At 43.6% G+C, this 17,423-nt stretch overlaps 3 protein-coding genes across 3 annotated transcripts; 1 reads left to right on the plus strand and 2 right to left on the minus strand.

Annotated features, from left to right (window-relative positions):
- Positions 1 to 126: 126 nt before the first annotated feature.
- vps52 (VPS52 subunit of GARP complex) lies at positions 127 to 8,572 on the minus strand. The gene is made up of 20 exons (XM_069710302.1): positions 8,277 to 8,572; positions 6,942 to 7,023; positions 6,806 to 6,858; positions 6,547 to 6,622; positions 6,333 to 6,400; positions 6,023 to 6,198; positions 5,521 to 5,671; positions 5,167 to 5,267; positions 4,927 to 5,059; positions 4,774 to 4,831; positions 3,942 to 4,075; positions 3,706 to 3,861; positions 3,077 to 3,195; positions 2,859 to 2,982; positions 2,544 to 2,639; positions 2,314 to 2,421; positions 1,836 to 1,901; positions 1,365 to 1,476; positions 803 to 921; positions 127 to 687 (listed from the first exon to the last, which is right to left on the minus strand). Exons 1-20 carry the CDS (start codon positions 8,364 to 8,366, stop codon positions 541 to 543), a joined length of 2,169 nt encoding a protein of 722 aa, XP_069566403.1. The 5' UTR covers positions 8,367 to 8,572; the 3' UTR covers positions 127 to 540.
- A 13-nt stretch (positions 8,573 to 8,585) lies between these two features.
- On the plus strand, positions 8,586 to 11,373 carry rps18 (ribosomal protein S18). Its single transcript, XM_069710319.1, has 6 exons — positions 8,586 to 8,686; positions 9,504 to 9,602; positions 10,188 to 10,274; positions 10,363 to 10,464; positions 10,589 to 10,680; positions 11,249 to 11,373. The coding sequence occupies exons 1-6, from the start codon at positions 8,684 to 8,686 to the stop codon at positions 11,322 to 11,324; spliced, it is 459 nt and encodes a 152-aa protein (XP_069566420.1). The 5' UTR covers positions 8,586 to 8,683; the 3' UTR covers positions 11,325 to 11,373.
- Positions 11,374 to 12,078: 705 nt separating this feature from the next.
- Positions 12,079 to 16,826, minus strand: LOC138627764 (E3 ubiquitin-protein ligase RING2-A-like). Its single transcript, XM_069710330.1, has 6 exons — positions 16,597 to 16,826; positions 15,975 to 16,135; positions 15,677 to 15,892; positions 15,271 to 15,591; positions 14,563 to 14,824; positions 12,079 to 13,903 (listed from the first exon to the last, which is right to left on the minus strand). The coding sequence occupies exons 1-6, from the start codon at positions 16,672 to 16,674 to the stop codon at positions 13,751 to 13,753; spliced, it is 1,191 nt and encodes a 396-aa protein (XP_069566431.1). The 5' UTR covers positions 16,675 to 16,826; the 3' UTR covers positions 12,079 to 13,750.
- Between the last annotated feature and the right edge of the window lie 597 nt (positions 16,827 to 17,423).

Here is a 17,423-nt window from a genome sequence, read left to right on the forward strand (position 1 = left end):
AGAAGTGTCTTCAGCTGCAATACCAGCGAGTGCCACTAGAGGTCGGCTCCAAAAAGCCTCCGGCTCCATAGACTCCCATTCAACTTCTCTCATCAAATCGTCGAGTTAAAAAAAGAAACAGTCGTATTAATTTATGTTTTTAATGTTTAAGTAGTTAACCGACTGCTGCTGGGATTAGTTAACACGAAGAAAAATAAAAAATAAATAAAGCATAGCTTCATCCTTTCTTTTTTTTTTTCCAAGTGACACGACACACAAATCAAACGCACCTCTTGGTGATTAAACGACTTAAAGACACGACAGAGAAGGAGGAGGAGGAGGAGGAGGAGAAGGAGGAGGAGGAGGAGGAGATTGTGTTCAGAGTTTGATGAATTCAGGGTTTAAATCTGGTCGCTGGAGGTTTTTTCTTCATTTCTTCTTCCTCACCGTGAAGAAACCGAAGAGTCCCACAGCCTCCACGTTCCAGATGTTTAGCGTGAACGTGTTCCAGATGTTTCGGCGTGCGTGTGTTCGGGTTTTACCGTGACCTCCGGACCGCCGTTAGAAGTTGGGTTTGTGCTTCTTGACCTCGACCATGAGGTGGTGCAGGTTGATGAGCTCGGAGCGGACGGCCAGGCTGCGGAGCGTCGGCTGGTTCAGGACCTTGTGGAAGCCGTGGTAGTACTGGATGAGCTGCGTCAGGGCGCCCTGAGGAGCACAGGGGGCGGAGCTTCAGACACTTCCTGTCACGCAAACAGCTGCGTCTCATTTGTCAAAAAAAACCCCCAAAAAACCTGTTCACCTGACCGACCGACCGACTCACCTGTATGATGCTGGTTCCGTTCTTGAAGTTGGTGAAGGACCTCATGACGTCCTGACTCATCGCCTCCACAGACTGTTTCCATGTGCTGGAAAAACCTCGAACCAGCTGAGTGATCCGAGCTACACACACACACACACACACACACACACACACACACACACACAACACACACACACACACACACACACACACAACACACACACACACACACACACACACACACACACACACACACACACACACACACACACACACACACACACACACACACACACACACACACACACACACACACACACAACACACACACACACACACACAGTTAACTTTTCCTTCCTGTGAAGAAGAACTTTCACGTGAAACAACAGTTCAGAGGAAACAGGAAGTGGCACGTCGATGTGACGACTCATCAGCTTCAAACCAACTGACCAGAAACAAAACTGATAAAAGAAACTTCTCGTTACTCCGTAAAACAAAACTGAAGCAGCAGGAGGTGCGTCTGGACTCCTGGGCGGGGCTCACAGCCCCGAGTGATGCCGATTGGTCGGGGCGTTTCTCTCACCTTCCTCGTTCTTCAGCCGGTCCAGATGCCCTTTCTCCATCAGCACCTCGGCCTCCTTCACGAAGGAGATCATCCCTCCGAAGGGAGGAGACAGAATCTCCTCAATGAACTCCTGCAGGGAGGCAAGAACTTAAGAATATCAATGAAATGTACAAAACGTACTGAAATAATCTCCTATAATATTGTTTAAAGAAAAAATTTAAGTCCTAAAAAAGGGTCACAAAATGTATTAAAATATTACTTAAACGTGCAAAAATATTAATATAAAGTCTATAAAAAATATATATATATTTTGTGTTAAAATATAATTAAAAAAAGACTTTTTCTAAAAATGTAAAATACATTTTAAAAATGGATTAAATATTCAAAGAAAACATTAACAAATAGAATTTTAAATGTTAACGAGATATTTTTGTATAAAAGTTTTAAATAAGCAGAAACTAGAATATTTATGATTGTGAAGATGTTTACTTGAGTTCTGGCGAGCAGCAGCTGTTGGAAACCTTCCACCTCCTTACTGTCGTCTGCTGCCCTCTCCTGGACACACACGGAACAACACGCACAGAGTCAGGCTACCGGAACCACACACACACACACACACACACACACACACACACACACACACACACACACACACACACACACACACACACACACACACACACACACACACACACACACACACACACACACACACACACACACACACACACACACACACACACACACACACACACACACACACACACACACACACACACACACACACACACACACACACTTAACTCCTGCAGCTGGTTCTGGTTTCAGTTCTAGTTCTGGTTCTAGTTCTAGTTCTGGTTGTGGCTGTGGTTGTAGTTCTAGTTTTAGTTCTAGGTTTATTTGTGGCTGTGGTTCTAGTTCTGGTTCTGGTTCTGGTTCTGGTTCTAGTTCTGGTTCTGGTTCTGACCATTAGGACGCTGAGCATCATGTCGTAGTTGTTGATGAGGAAGATGAGCTGATCTCTTCTGGAGGGAAACTCAGCCGCCATCTTCAGCACAAAGTTCTCCACCTCCACCTGGAAGACAGGAAGTCACAGGGTGTTTGTGACGGACATCTTGTTCTGTGTGTGTGTGTGTGTGTGTGTGTGTGTGTGTGTGTGTGTGTGTGTGTGTGTGTGTGTGTGTGTGTGTGTGTGACCTGCAGCTGTCCCAGCAGAGCGTTGGTCCTCTCGTTGGGGAACGTCTGGTTGATGCTGACGAGGGCCGACGAGAACTCAGCATAACGACGAGTGATCTGAAAACGGATCACACACACACACACACACACACACACACACACACACACACACACACACACACACACACACACACACACACACACACACACACACTGTATATAAAAGTGTTCGTAGCGTCCAGGTCTGTAAAATGGTTCCTGTGTGTGTGTGTGTGTGTGTGTGTGTGTGTGTGTGTGTGTGTGTGTGTGTGTGTGTGTGTGTGTGTGTGTACATACGTAGTGTGGCCTGGTGTCCAACACTCCCAGCTTCTGAGGGTCGGTGTTTCTGATGCTGTGGATGTTCATCTCCAGGATGAGATCGAACCTCGGCCACAGCAGCTCCAGCACCGCCTCCCAGTACCTGAGGAGGACAGGTGGACACGCCGAGTCAGCAAACGTCCGCGAGAGCCGACGCGACTCCGGTGAAGTGGCGGGGAACCGAAAAAGAAACTGACTTGTCGAGCGCCGGGATGTTCCTCTTAGCCGTGATGGCTCTGAATCGGAGGACGATGTGGACGCACAGGAAGACGGCGATGCTGTCGTAGCAGTCGGACACGTAGGTGGACATGCTCTTCTGTAGAGGGACGCAGAAGACAACAAACCACCTCAAACTGTGGCGCCATGGCAACAAGACCTCTCCAACATGACAACACCTGTTGAAAAAGAATTGTGACCCAAAATCTGATGCAAAAGGACGAAGCCTGAAAACTAATACTGATGTCTGATCTTCGGGCCTTCAGGCGGCTCCGCTTTAAAAACAGCCATGATTCTGTGGTGGAAATCACTGCATGGGCTCAGGAACACTTTGGCTGTAAGTGGGCCGTGTTGAAGATTTTCTGTTGCCCAAAAAAAACACCTCAGGCGCTGATGTTGATCAAGAGACAAAAAAACACTGTCAAATACGAAATACCGTTCATGTTCTGGACACCAAACCCGTTTCAGTTGAGTCCGGTCCCAGTTTTGGTTTGAATATTAAATTAATTTAAATATTTAAAACTGCAAAACTTTCTCGCTTCTGAAGTATGAAACATTTTCCGTCATATTCTGATGTTTTACAAACAACTAATAATCTGTAAGGTCGCACCAGGAACATGCTGAGCGTCTTTCCCATGATGCTGTTGAAGAGGTCGTGGGCGGAGTTCCCCGTCACCATGAAGAAGTCGGACAGGAAGAGGAACTCTCGGCAGCCGTTGTCCAGCAGGGCGTAGTGCTGGCTGCGGAACAGCGTCTCGTACGGGTACTGCAGGACAGACACGGTTAATCACGTCACGGATCGGACTCTCGATTATCTTGGTCGTCGGTGTTTCTGAGCCTCCTCACCCGGCTGTCTCCTCTCTGAGCCGTGTGAGGAACCAGGATCGGACCCTCCAGCTCGGCGGGACTCAGTATCGCCCCCCGCTGGCCCACGGTGAAGATGGTGTTCCTGCTCTTCAGCGACGGCTTGGAGAAGAAGCGTGGGGGAGGAAGAGGGGGGCGAGTCAAGGACACTCAACACAGCTGGTAGTCACGTGACCTGACGACATATCACATGTTGAAACTGAGAAATTTTATTGTTTCGTGAAAAATATCTGCTCGTTTTGGATTTAATGTCAGCAACACGTCTTAAAAGATTTTTGGGACGGGGTCAAGAAAAGACACCTGGTGGAACATCACAACTAATCAGGTTCCCATGGCAACAGGTCAGCAACACTATTGAGTATAAAAAAAAAGAGGATTTCAGAGAAGGGAAAGTCCTTTTTGGAAATCATGGACGCTGCATCCAGCAGGCGAAAGAGGAGAGGGACCATCCAGCTGGTTATCAGCGCATCGCAAAATGAAAAGAAATACGACACAAAGGAGATCCCGAAACTGTTGAGCAGCTGAATTCCTAATATCAGGCAAGAACGGGACCACAATTCACTTTCAAAACTCCAGCAAACTGCTCTCCTGGGTTCCCCAAAAACATTTACAGAGTGTTGTTAAAAGCAGAGGTGATGCAGCACAGCTGTAAAACATGACCCTGTCACAACTATGTTTTTGGAGACGTGTTGCTGCCATCGAAAAATTATTATATTTTTACATGAAACAGAAAAATGTCAACATTTGATTTGTCTTTTAATCTATTTACAAATACGTTGTTTCCATTTTGATAATAAAAGATTTTAAAGGATATCTTTCTTGGCCGTGTCTTCGACTCCCATCAGGTCGTCTTTGTCCGCGACCTCCTCGTACTGCGGCAGAGAGAGAGAGAGAGAGAGAGACATGATGTTTTTTATACATCACTTCCTCTAATTCGTGACCTTTTGACCTCCGCTGACGCACCGACCTGCACTTTGAGCAGCCGGCTGCTGTACGACTTGAAGTAGCTGTAGTAGATTTTGCTCATCGTGTCCACGTACTCGTCTCGGATCTCCTTGGCGACCGTCCTCTCGTTGGCCAGAAGGAACTGGTAGAAAAATCTGCAACGAGATGTTTTTATTTTTTTATTTTACCTTTCACAATAAGACTTACTTTTCATTTTCTCACAGAAACACGTTTGTGGTGAATCCGGGCGTCTCGTGATCACCTGTATTTGAGCAGCGTGTTCTGGGGGATCTGGTAGTTGGTCATCGGTTTCCTGAAGGAGTAAATCTTCTGCAGGATGAACTCTCTGATCTTTGAAACAGCCTGAGGACGAAACACATTCTCCATTTTATTTTGAAAAGGCTTCAAACCAAAAAAAAACTCAGTGATCCATGATGTTTTCTTTTGGTTGTGTCTTGATATTTTGTAAAAAAAAAAAAAACAGGAGGATGTAAATATGTAAAAATGTTCCTCTGAATTTCTGCTTTGATTCTCATGATTTAAACCTTCTAAAAAAAATGTTTTTAAAATAAAGTCCCGGCGAGCCGACAGAAAGATTCCCGTGTCCGAGCGTCACCTTGAGTTTGAGGCGGTCCACGATGTCCTGGATGTCGGAGCAGGCCAGCGTCTCTCTGAAGCTCAGCTCTTTGGCGAAGTTGATCTTGTTGTTGAGCTCGTGCAGCTGCTCCAGGAACTCCTGCTCCGTCACCGGGCTGTCCAGGATGGTGCTGCGACGACACCGGAAAACGGGAAAACTCTGAACGGGAGCTTCTTCTGCAGGAACACACTGAGACTTCCTGTTTCTCTGGACACTAAAACTCTTCTAAGGTTATCTGAGATTAATAAAAATGAAACAGGAAGATCTCATTCAGGGCTGAGACTCATTCATTTACACTAATTTATATTTAAAATGAATGAAAAGCAATATTTCTCGGTTTTGTTTCCTGTGTCTTCTCCACTTTGTGGTGACGTGATGTCGTCACGTTTTGTTTCCATCTCTGTGACTCACCTCGCTGCCCCCCCCCCCGACGAGTCTTTCAGCCCCGGTGTACGTGGGTTGTTTCGGCGGTCCTACTCACGAGATCATGGCTCCGGGCACCACCAGCTCGTCCACCAGCTGGCTGAGGTGGCTGCGGACGGCCTGCCGGTTCTTCAGACGTACGTTCATGCTGACCGACTGCTGCTGCAGCGTCTGGATCTCGCTGCTGATGGAGGACAAGTCGCTCTGGAAGCCGCTCAGCATGCCCTCCATACGCTGAGGGGGCGGACGGACGGACGTTAAAGACAACCCACCACAGTTTTACATGAAATAAACCAATCAGACCGTCTGACACAGGCTGACCTCACGCTGCAGTGCATCGTGGGAGGCGGACCGTGACGGCGTCTTACCTCCAGGATGGAGTCGCAGGCGGTGATCTGGTTGTGCAGCAGAGCGATGTTCTGACTCTCTTTGATGTCTGACGGACCAAAGGTCAAGAAAACTGAACACATCATGGAGTCAGTTTAACACTTTCAGAAACCAACAACATCTTTACAGAAGAAACGGCATGCGTTTAAAAAAAAGACTGTTTAGAGCGTTGTGACATCATACTGAGGAGGATACAGTCTTTAATGGAGGCCTGCTCGATCCTCTGAAGCTCCGCCTCCACCTGTTTGGAGTACTGACGGAGGTCGACACCCTGAAATCAGACGGGAACCTGTTTACATTTCTGATTGCAGCTTCTTCAATGTGAATATTTTCTGTTTCCTTTCATCCTCCACGATAATAAACTGAACATCTTTTGTTTGTGAGATCTTAAAGATGCAGCTTCGACATTTCCTCTTTCAACAGGAAGAAGTCCGTCCCTCTCTGACGCTCTCACCGTTCTGAGCGCCTCCTTCACGAGATCATCCTCCAGATTGGCCTGAATATGAACTGCAGGAGACAAAAGAAGGAATGAGAAGCAGATCTTTTACATCCAAATACATCTTTACATGTAAATCTAAATGTTTCCTCACCGTCCACTTCGTCCAGGATGAACTCGTCCGTGGTCAAGTCCAGTTCTCCCAGGTTCAGGTTGGACATCTCTCCGTCCGTCTTCTGGAAAGTTCAATCATTGCTTCAGACAAATTTATCGTTTCCATCTCGTTTCCAGTTGAAGTTAAAGGTTATTGCCACGATGGACCGATCAATCAGTCAAATGTCAGTAAATCTGTAGAAAACACTCTTGATAACAACAATTTTTAGTTTTTCATTGAGAACCATTTTGTTTTACTTTGGTCTGGATTAGATTTGGTTTTGCATCTCATTTATAAAATAAATAAATTTGAAATTGAGCTTTTTTTGATCTAATAGTGTTGTTGAATTAAAACATTTTATTAATCTAATATTGTTGGTTTTGTTTCTAATTTTATTGTTTTTATGTAATTTCGTTGTTTTTGTGTACTTTTGTTGGTTTTGGATCTAATTTTGTTGTTTTTTTTGTGTTAATTTGGTTGTTTTTTGTGTTAATGTTGTTGTTTTTTGTGTTAATTTGGTTGTTTTTTGTGTTAATGTTGTTGTTTTTTGTGTTAATTTGGTTGTTTAATTTGGTTGTTTTTTGTGTTAATGTTGTTGTTTTTTGTGTTAATTTGGTTGTTTTTTGTGTTAATGTTGTTGTTTTTTGTGTTAATGTTGTTTTTTTGTGTTAATTTGGTTGTTTTTTGTGTTAATGTTGTTGTTTTTTGTGTTAATGTTGTTGTTTTTTTGTGTTAATGTTGTTGTTTTTTTGTGTTAATTTTTGGTTTGAGTAATTTGAGTCTTTTCCTTCATCTTTCCTCGGACTGGCCGGGCTGATCTCAGGTCGTTGGAGGGTTTTCTGTGGAACATTGAACAGTTTATTCTGACTGTCAAACTGAAGTAACGGAGTAAAGAATTACAAATACCTCATCTTTGTACTTAATTACTTACGTGAGTAAACGTGTTTCGGGACTTTCCACCACTGGAAGTCGGAACCAGGACAGTCAGGAGACGTCTGAGAGTCCTGCCGAACCGAACCGAACCGAACCGACCGGATGTGTTGTGGTTTCAGTGCAGCTGATCGGCAGCATGCTAACTGCTACGCTAACTGCTACGATGCAACGTCAACCTTCTCACAAGGGAACAATCCCGGAAATAAATCGTTCGTTATTACAAAATGTTTTATGTATATTTATATTTATATTTATATTTGTTCTCCGCAGCTCATTGAGTTCATCGCTGCAGTATTAATGAACGCTAACCGGAAGAGGGTCCGACACCGCTCAGCATTTATGTTTTGTTTTTATTTTGTTTTGCAACACAACTGTCAAACAGACCAGAAATAATAACGTCACCTCGTCTTGTAAATACGCCATCGCGGTTCCTGTCGGGCTCCCAGAGTTTCCAGCAGCAGCTCCCTCCGCGGCCGCCGCTCCTTCCGCCATTGCGGCGAATTTACGCTACGAAAAAAAAAGAAAGAAGAACATCTAGTTTTAAAGGTTCCGCCTCGTCGAGAAAACATAAACGTGTGAACACAAATAAATGCTGAAACTGTACGTAAATAAAAGAACAAAATTCAAAACCCGATGAATATTTATTCCGTTTTTTAACACTATTTGTTTGTGTTTGTCAAACTCGGTTGTTTGATCTTCGTCGGACGGGTTTTAAAAAGGACACACTTCCGGTCTCAGGCGGAAAAAAACGGGTCAAAAGTCTCGCGAGATTGTTGCAGCTTCCTCTTCGCACGGAACCGACTTCCAAGATGGTGAGTTGGGATTTGAACAGAGGCGGTGGAGTTTACAATCTACGACCATCCTGCTATAATCTCACTGTTTGTACCGACGTTTATACTCGAGGTTAATATTACACAGCTTGTGTGAGCGGACGGATGCAGAATTATTACGACATCGGTGGTAGAAGTCGACATTTGAGTGTTAATGTGTCGCTGAGCTCCGCTAACGTTAGCTTCTCCTCCGGTTCTGTTTGTGCGTCAGAATGATCGTTTATTACCGGATTTAAACCGGAGTCATGACCGGTTATTACCGGAGTCATAACCGGTTATTACCGGATTTAAACCGGAGTCATAACCGGACTGGAGCGTTTCACAGAGTCTGGTAGCTTCCGCCGCTAGCCAGCCGTTAGCCGGGGAAGCTAACTCGTAGCTTTACGTTCAAAAACACGTTTTACAGAAACTCTGTTGGGTTTGAGACAAAGTTCATTTAAAGCTCATTTAAAGCTCATTTAAAGCTCATTTTGTTGATTGTTTTTGTCTTGTTTTGAGTCTGAACTTTTATATCTTCTATTCTTGGGTTTATTTTTGATCAAACGTGAGTTGATTGTTTTTAATGAGTCAGTATTTGATGGTGCTGGTTGTGTCGGATGTTTGTGACGTGCTGGTTGTGTCGGATGTTTGTGACGTGCTGGTTGTGTCGGATGTTTGTGACGTGCTGGTTGTGTCGGATGTTTGTGACGTGCTGGTTGTGTCGGATGTTTGTGACGTGCTGGTTGTGTCGCATGTTTGTGACGTGCTGGTTGTGAAGTCCTTGTTTCGCTGGTTCCTGTAACGTCTCCACGTGTTTCAGTCTCTGGTCATCCCCGAGAAGTTCCAGCACATTCTTCGTGTCCTGAACACCAACATCGATGGCAGGAGGAAGATCGCCTTCGCCATCACCGCCATCAAGGTGAGCTCACCTGTTGGTCGTCGTCACGGTTACGTTTTAAAACATCACACTCAGGTGTTCCTACTGCATCACCAATAATCACGTTAAAGATCCCTCCAGTGTAATATCAACAAATATAAACAACTATAAACAACTGTCAACAACTATCAACAAATATCAACAAACATCAATAAACATCAACAACTATCAATAAATATCAACAACTATCAATAAATATCGACAAAAATCAATAAGTATCAACAACTCAGTAAATATCAACAAATATCAACTATCAATAAACATCAGTAAATATCAACAACGATCAACAAACATCAACAAATATCAATAAGTATCAACAACTATCAATAAATATCAGCAACGATCAATAAAGATCAATAAATATTAACAACTACTTGAATACGTTGAACTACTCAACCAACACCACGCGAGTGTGATATAGTGACTATTATACAAACTACATTCAATTACATGTTTTATGAAATCTGTTCTATATTCACAATGAGGAGGCGGAGTCATATTTCTAGTGTTGTCATGGTGATTTGTTAGGAACTACTTGTTGTTTAATTGATGTGTTCCTGGTTTCAGGGCGTCGGCAGACGTTACGCCCACGTCGTCCTGAGGAAGGCCGACATCGACCTGAACAAGCGGGCCGGAGAGCTGACGGAGGAGGAGGTGATGGAGAACAGCTGTTACATCAGCTGCTTCCTGTCTGTGTGTGTGTGTGTGTGTGTGTGTGTACTAACCGCGGTGTGTGTTTCAGGTGGAGCGGGTGGTGACCATCATGCAGAACCCTCGTCAGTACAAAATCCCCGACTGGTTCCTCAACAGGCAGAAGGACGTCAAGGACGGCAAATACAGCCAGGTAAGGTGACGGAGGAGCGGCGGGCGCTCGGCGACCTCCGCCCGACGTAGCTCGTCTCCGCCCGACGTAGCTCGTCTCCGCCCGACGTAGCTCGTCTCCTGACCGTCTCCCTCTCCTCTTTCAGGTCCTCGCCAACGGCCTGGACAACAAGCTGAGAGAAGATCTGGAGAGGCTGAAGAAGATCCGGGCTCACCGCGGTCTCCGGCACTTCTGGGGGTAAGAGACCCGATTAGTTGATTAGTTGGTTAGTTGGTTAGTTCATTAGTTGGTTAGTTGTTTAGTTGGTTAGTTCATTAGTTGATTAGTTGGTTAGTTGGTTAGTTGTTTAGTTGGTTAGTTGTCAGAAAGATCTTTAACTTCACAGAATGAAGAGATGTTTATTTCCAGAATTATTCTTCCTGTTAAACAGCTGAACTTTAATATTTCCTGACTGCAAAATTCACAAATGAAAATATTTCTTAAACCCATTTGGTGTAGTTCAGCGTTGAAGTTTTACAGCCTTCAGAGTGTTAATGTGAAACAGCTGGCTGAGATTTAGATCAACACTTTAAACATTTAGTGGATTCAGGAAATCAGATTTGATTAAGTAGAAATTTGATGCTTTCGACTCGTGAAGAAGGAAATCTGCTGTTTGAAGTTTTAACGACTCGACGACACTTTAAGTTCCTGAGTTATTGTGTTCGTTGTCTGACGTGTACCATCAGGTTTGTGGGTAATAACAGGATGTGTTGGTTCTGATGGTTCTGTTGGTTGTTGGTTCTGACCCGTCCTCTCTCCTCTGCAGCCTGCGTGTGCGCGGTCAGCACACCAAGACTACCGGCCGCCGCGGTCGCACCGTCGGCGTGTCCAAGAAGAAGTAAACTCCCTCCGACTTCCCTTGTTTCAATAAAAAAAGACCAGTTCACAAAACTCTTCGTGCTGCCGACGTTTTCTGTTCAAACACCGACGGGACGTTTTGTTTTTAAAAGTTGTCCTGTTTGGATTTTGTCCTCGTTTTATATCCATTTAAAGAAATATCAGTTGCTAAATTTTTAAGACTTTCAACTGCAAGAGGTCAAATGTCAAACTCACTAAAAATCAGAAACTCCCCGTCACTCTAATTTAACAGTTTAAAAACACGCTGAAACGCAGCTCCGGTTATTGAAATACATGTTTAAATACTGAAAAGAATTTATCTAACAGTAACTTTCATTAACTCGCAACGTAAAAAGGTACAACGCCACCAAACATTTACAATAACGAACGTTACAGCTACATTCATGGAAAATATTATGTTTTAATTAATGACAACTTAAATTTAAACACGCAAAACTAAATTCTCTGATATTCCACGACTTGATCCCAAACAATGATCAAATTCACTCTGGAAAAGAGTTTTTAAAATGATCTGGACGGGAAATCCCGTCGTTTTAAGCATAAATCTTCTGAACAGGGTTGAGTTGTTTTCTTGCGGTGTCGTTGTGTCAGAAAGATCTTTAACTTCACAGAATGAAGAGACGTTTATTTCCAGAATTATTCTTCCTGTTAAACAAACAGCTGAACTTTAATATTTCCTCACTGCAAAATTCACAAATGAAAATATTTCTTACGAAAAAAGAAAACCATTTTGCGTAGTTTTATGTCGAGTAGTTTTTATTGTGCTGACAGAAGAGAAATGTTACAATTACACAACAGAAACTAAATATTGCATCGTGAATATAGAAACTGAGGTAAAGTAGGAGCGGTTACGTCTGCGGGAGTTTAAAGTGCGTAAGAACACGAGTGGAGCGGAAAGTCCCACTTAACGAAGGAAAAAAACAACCACGGGTTTCATGCAAACACGTTCCAACACGAAGGTAAACGGGACGCCGCTGAAGGAGGAAAATAAGCTCTTAAATATGTTGGTAAAATATGGCAGAAAGTTTGGAGCACGTCTTCGTAGGTTGTTTTGAATCTGCGTATTTACGGAGACGTGATTCACATCTTGATCGTGTTAAATCACGTCTTTAATCTGTTTCCTGTTTTCTTCGCAGATCCGTCACTCTGGAAATTATGATATTTAAAAAAATAGCTTCAGTCCTTCGCGACAAATTAAAATCACGCAAAAGATTTCATAAATAGATTCAGTCAGATGAAGCAAAAGAACGAGATGTCTCACTTTGATCCGTTTCTGAGATTCTGCAGGAAAAATCAAATAAAAAGGGAATTTGAAGCAGTTTGGGTCTTCGAGCAGGAAAAGTTGGTTTAAATTTTTAGAAGCATTTCAAAACTAATCACGCTGCTGCGTTTACATACGAATGTTCCTGCCAGGAAAACACCAAACGGGGAAGGAATATTTAAATTCAACTTGTGTTACGAGATTATAATCAACAGTTAAATTACTATCCATCGTATTTTGTATTTTTTTGCTGTTAAAACAAATAAAATGTCTTGTTTCTGGTGACGTGACGCTTCGGCAGAACCAGAACGTTCCGGTGGAGAAGCAGTAAAAGTGACGCGAACATTTAAGAGAAACAACTCTTGTTTAAACATTTTCACTAAAATGTACTGCTCCCCAAAAACATTCTAGTTGATATACTTTTTGGAAGTTGTTCGGTATTAGTGTTTAATCACCTCCAACTAAAAAGGAATTTGTGTTTTCGTTAAGGTAGAAAATGAGCCTTCGTATCTACGCTGTTTCTACGGTAGCTCGGAGGGGACAAAACAAACTGGATTTAAGAGTTTTTAAACACTTTGGGGAGGTCAGAACAAAGGGTGTTCAGTTAGTTGCATTCTGCAACGTCACCACTAGATGTCGCACTCCTAGTGGAAATGGGGCGTCCGCAAATTTAAAAAACCTTTTAAAACAAGTTTTGTCAATTTTTCTTCTTTAATAATTTTATTCTCTGGGTCATTTGTGCATACAGAAATGAGTTTTTGTTTTGTTATAAAAAGTACGTACACAGGGAAAAGTCGGTGTCGGAACTTTTTTTTCGTTATTTCGGCACCAGCAGTGAAAAACACGTGGAGCCCCGTGTTTGTCGTAGTTAACGCAGAGAGTCTGCACAGTGCTGCTTGCTTTGCTTTTTTTTTTTCTACGTTATATGAAACTTTCTGTCCAGCTGGCCGCAGCAGGATAATCCCCACGGGACTTGAACGCATCACCGACCGGCCTCAGAGCGAACAGGTGTCCGGACGACGGCCGCTTCTTTTACCGCCTCGTTTTCTTTCTCTTTCTTTCTTTGCGTGAATTTTTTTTCTTTTTTTCCCACAAAACAGTCCAACATATCGCCAGTAAATGTGAGGAAATAGAAGCTGAAGATCGGCCTCATCCCTCCCTCTGAGGAGGAGGAGGAGGAGTCTTGGGCTGGAGCGGCGGCGGCGGCTGGTCCTTGGTGGGAGCGTAGTAAAGCTCCAGAGGCTTCCGCACCTTCCAGTACTTCTCGTTGACCAGCTCCAGAGTCAGAGAGCCGTTCAGGGTCTGAGGAGGAGGAGGAGGAGGAGGAGGAGGAGGAGGAGAGGGAGCAAATAGAGTAAAACAGATGAAAAAATGTTGGGAGAATCCCGTCAAGACGACATCGTACGAAGCCACGAACTTTCCATCTCTACGCTGCAGACGGTTTATTCGTCGAGATTCTGATTCCACATTCGTGAACCGAGTTTAGAAAAATACACAGAAAAACCTTCAAAACCAAACGGGTACATCTACTGAAAAAAACGAAGATATTTAAATGTTTTTGGGAACGTTTTGATCAAGAATTTTGTTTTTTGCAGGAATTAGCAAAAATTTCAAGTCCTGTAAAAATGTTTACATTTTTTTAAATATATACCTCAAAGAATAATGTGCTGACTTCCTGAGTCATCTTTCTAATATTTTCGGGTTTTCTTACAAATGATATATTTTAATATTATGGTATTTGACATTTAATACATTGTATTTTGGACATGGTGTTAATAGTTGGCCGATATCGGTAAACATTAGTTCACTTCCTGTCCTCTGAAGTTCTCCTCGTTTATCATTATTCTGTCTCAGGTGAATAAATTAATATTCATATTTAAGAAAATAAATCTCATTTAAAAACGTCCCTTTTCAACTGTTAAAGCGTGATGTTTAATCTGAATGAATAATGTCCTACTCACAGAGAACTGTCCTCCCCTCGTCAGGATGTAGATGGTGTATTGTTTCTCGCTGATGTTGCTCAGACTTCCCTCTCCACTTCCTGCTGTTCCTCCACCTTCACCTCCTCCCTCCTCTCCTCCTCTTCCTCCTCCTCCTCCTTCTGCCTCCTCTCGTCCTCCCCCCTCCGCCTCCCCGTCCATCAGTCTGTCCTCCAGGGCGATGCGCAGCGCCAGGTACTTGGACAGGTGGTCCACGGTGGCGTTGGCGGTCGTCTTCACGTATCTGGTTTCGGGAAAATTCAGAAAAAAAAATAAAACCGAAGGTGGGAATGTTTCCTCAGTCGAGTATCCGGAGGGGAAGTTTGAGTTCGTCAGGGGGAATAATCAACACAAATTTAAGCAATCTTCACGATATCGAGGGAAGTTAGATTTATAAACTTCACGTGATCTTTCTGCAAAAAAAGTCCTGAACAGAAACTCTGCTGAAAGTGTATAAAAAGGTTTATTTCTGCTGTTAAAATAAAACTCTGAACATGTTCCTCATTCAACGATCAACGCAAACAATGACTTCACAGAAAATCTGTATAAATCTGAGCACACGTAAACAATATTGCATTTAAAAAAAAAAATTTTTTTTTACTTCCTAATATCGACATCGACTCCCAGAAATCCAGCATCGGTCGGCGCCGAGGAGGCGGAGCCACCCTGTGAGTCCGGGTGCGGTCTCACCTGGTCTGGTTGTAGTCCTGTCCGTGGACCAGATGTGGGTGTGGCCTGAACACCAGCTCGATCTCGGAGGCCGGCCCCTCCTTGTGGCGTCTCGGCGGCGGCGTCGGGCTCTCGCTGTCCGCCTCGGGCCCCGAGCCGTCGTCGGAGCCGCGCGGCCGCTTGCGGCTCGGCCCCGCCTCCGGCGGCGTCTGGCCGCGGGGGTGGGGGGCGTGCGAGGGGGCGGAGTCGTGGGACAGGTGCGAGCGGGAGTCGCCGTTGTCCTCGCCGCCGCTGAAGGTGGTGTTGTCGCTCTCCTGGGCGGGCTTCTTCACGCGGTGGTTCCTGCGGGGGGGGGGGGGGGATGACATCACCGTGATCAATCAGCGGTCTCCGGGGGGAACCGGTGAAGTACGGTCACCTGTCGCACCTGTAGCGCGCCTGCTGCCGGAGCCCCTCCTCGATGCTGGAGCTCAGCGCCTCCTTGTTGTGCAGCCGGTTGAGGCGCTCGATGACGCGGCGCTGATGAGCCTCGTACTCGTCGCGGCTCGGGTAGATCTTCGAGATCAGCGCGTCGAAGTTGGAGTCGCGGCGCAGCGAGCGTCTGGAGACCAGCTTCTTCCTGCAGGTCGGACACTCCTTGTTCCTGAAGGGGACGGACGTCGGTTACTCCTCGTCCTGTTTTACCTTCATCTCTAACCTGTTTTCTGAATGAATCGATGAATCACCCGGATCGCAGCGCCGTGACGATGCAGTCGGAGCAGAAGCGGTGGAGACACTCTTTGGTCGTCATGGTGTTCTTCAGCATGTCCAGACAGATGGGACACATCAGCTCGCTGTGCAGAGAGCGCGGGGACACGGCCACCTCCGTCCCGTCCATGATCGCCTCCTGGTGGACGTCAGGGGGAAACACTTTAACAACTATTTCACAAAGGTAAAACAATTCAAATGTTCAAAAACTTTATTTCAGGGATTCTGTTCTTTTTATCTATTTGCTTTTCTTTATTTATTTCCTTCACACTCTCAAACCTTCCAGCTCCTTTAACATCATTTTAATTCCTCTGATTAACTAACTTTTCATCCTTTATACTCGTCTTTAGCTTCTGCTTCTTATCTCGCTCTATTTGACCAACTATAGCTTTTAAATTGTCTTGTTTTCCTTTTTATTTGTTTTAAATCGTGTTTTTAATTTTGTTATCAAATAAAAAAAATTGAATCTTTTTCTGGCCTCCGACTGTCCGTCTTATTTTTGACCCGCCAATCATCCATAAAGCACTTTTTGAAACTGCACCAAAAATGTATGAAATGTGTCGTATAAATGAAGTGTGACTGGTTGTTCCTGAAGGTTACCTGAGGGCTCCTGTGCAGCTCGTACAGACTCAGTTCCCAGGTCTTACTGGGGGTCTGGATGTTCACGGGAGCCGCCATGGCGGACGCTTTCTTTCCCACAATCCTCCCTGGATGGACGGATGATCCAGGCCGAATAGAGACAAAGAAAACACATAAATAAAACTGTGTTTGAGCTCTGTAACATCGGGCAGCACGTTTCGCCGCAAAGCGGCTCCACGCTCCAGACTTTTAAACTGGGACATTTAAGACATTTAAATTTAAACAACCCGAACCTCCTCCATGTTTCATGCTTCTCTATAAACGACCACTTTTCTACATTTAAAATGGGCTCAGACTGAAATATCACTTTTTCTACGACACAAATCTGGCATTTAAAAAAAAAAATACTCTGATTTGCATTTCATCACTTTTCAGATAACATGAAGCATTTTTTCAAATTTTTTTAAATGCACTGCAAACAAGTTTTGAGTTTAAAAGAAAACTACAGCAGCTCATTAAAAATGCTCAACCGGTGTTATATTCATATTATATTCACACCATATATATTATATTAATACTATATATTATATTCATACTATATATATTATATTCATACTGTATTATATTCATACTATATATTATATTCATACTATATATATATATTAATACTATATATTATATTCATATTATGTTATATTTATACTATATATATTATATTCATATTATATTCATATATATATATTTATACTATATATTATATTCATACTATATATATTATATTATACTATATATACTATATTCATACTATATATTATATTATACTATATATATTATATTCATACTATATA

The sequence above is a fragment of the Brachyistius frenatus genome, unplaced genomic scaffold (assembly GCF_029030835.1).
Source record: "Brachyistius frenatus isolate BFR_SWC_R1_liver_20210118 unplaced genomic scaffold, ASM2903083v1 Contig_91, whole genome shotgun sequence".
NCBI lineage: Eukaryota > Metazoa > Chordata > Actinopteri > Embiotocidae > Brachyistius > Brachyistius frenatus.

Bases quoted from the DNA above. Each gene is read 5' to 3' on its own strand.
- rps18 (XM_069710319.1), top strand. The intron at 10,275-10,362 runs GTGATGGAGAAC...TGTGTGTTTCAG, and splicing joins GAGAGCTGACGGAGGAGGAG to GTGGAGCGGGTGGTGACCAT. The intron at 10,465-10,588 runs GTAAGGTGACGG...CTCCTCTTTCAG, and splicing joins AGGACGGCAAATACAGCCAG to GTCCTCGCCAACGGCCTGGA.
- vps52 (XM_069710302.1), bottom strand. From the start codon at position 8,366: ATGGCGGAAGGAGCGGCGGCCGCGGAGGGAGCTGCTGCTGGAAACTCT. The intron at 3,862-3,941 runs GTGAGGAGGCTC...TCTGTCCTGCAG, and splicing joins CTCAGAGAGGAGACAGCCGG to TACCCGTACGAGACGCTGTT. The intron at 3,196-3,705 runs GTGCGACCTTAC...GTCCCTCTACAG, and splicing joins AGACGCTCAGCATGTTCCTG to AAGAGCATGTCCACCTACGT.
- LOC138627764 (XM_069710330.1), bottom strand. From the start codon at position 16,674: ATGGCGGCTCCCGTGAACATCCAGACCCCCAGTAAGACCTGGGAACTG. The intron at 15,893-15,974 runs GTGATTCATCGA...CGTCCCCTTCAG, and splicing joins GTCACGGCGCTGCGATCCGG to GAACAAGGAGTGTCCGACCT. The intron at 15,592-15,676 runs GTGCGACAGGTG...CCCCCCCCGCAG, and splicing joins CGGCAGCAGGCGCGCTACAG to GAACCACCGCGTGAAGAAGC.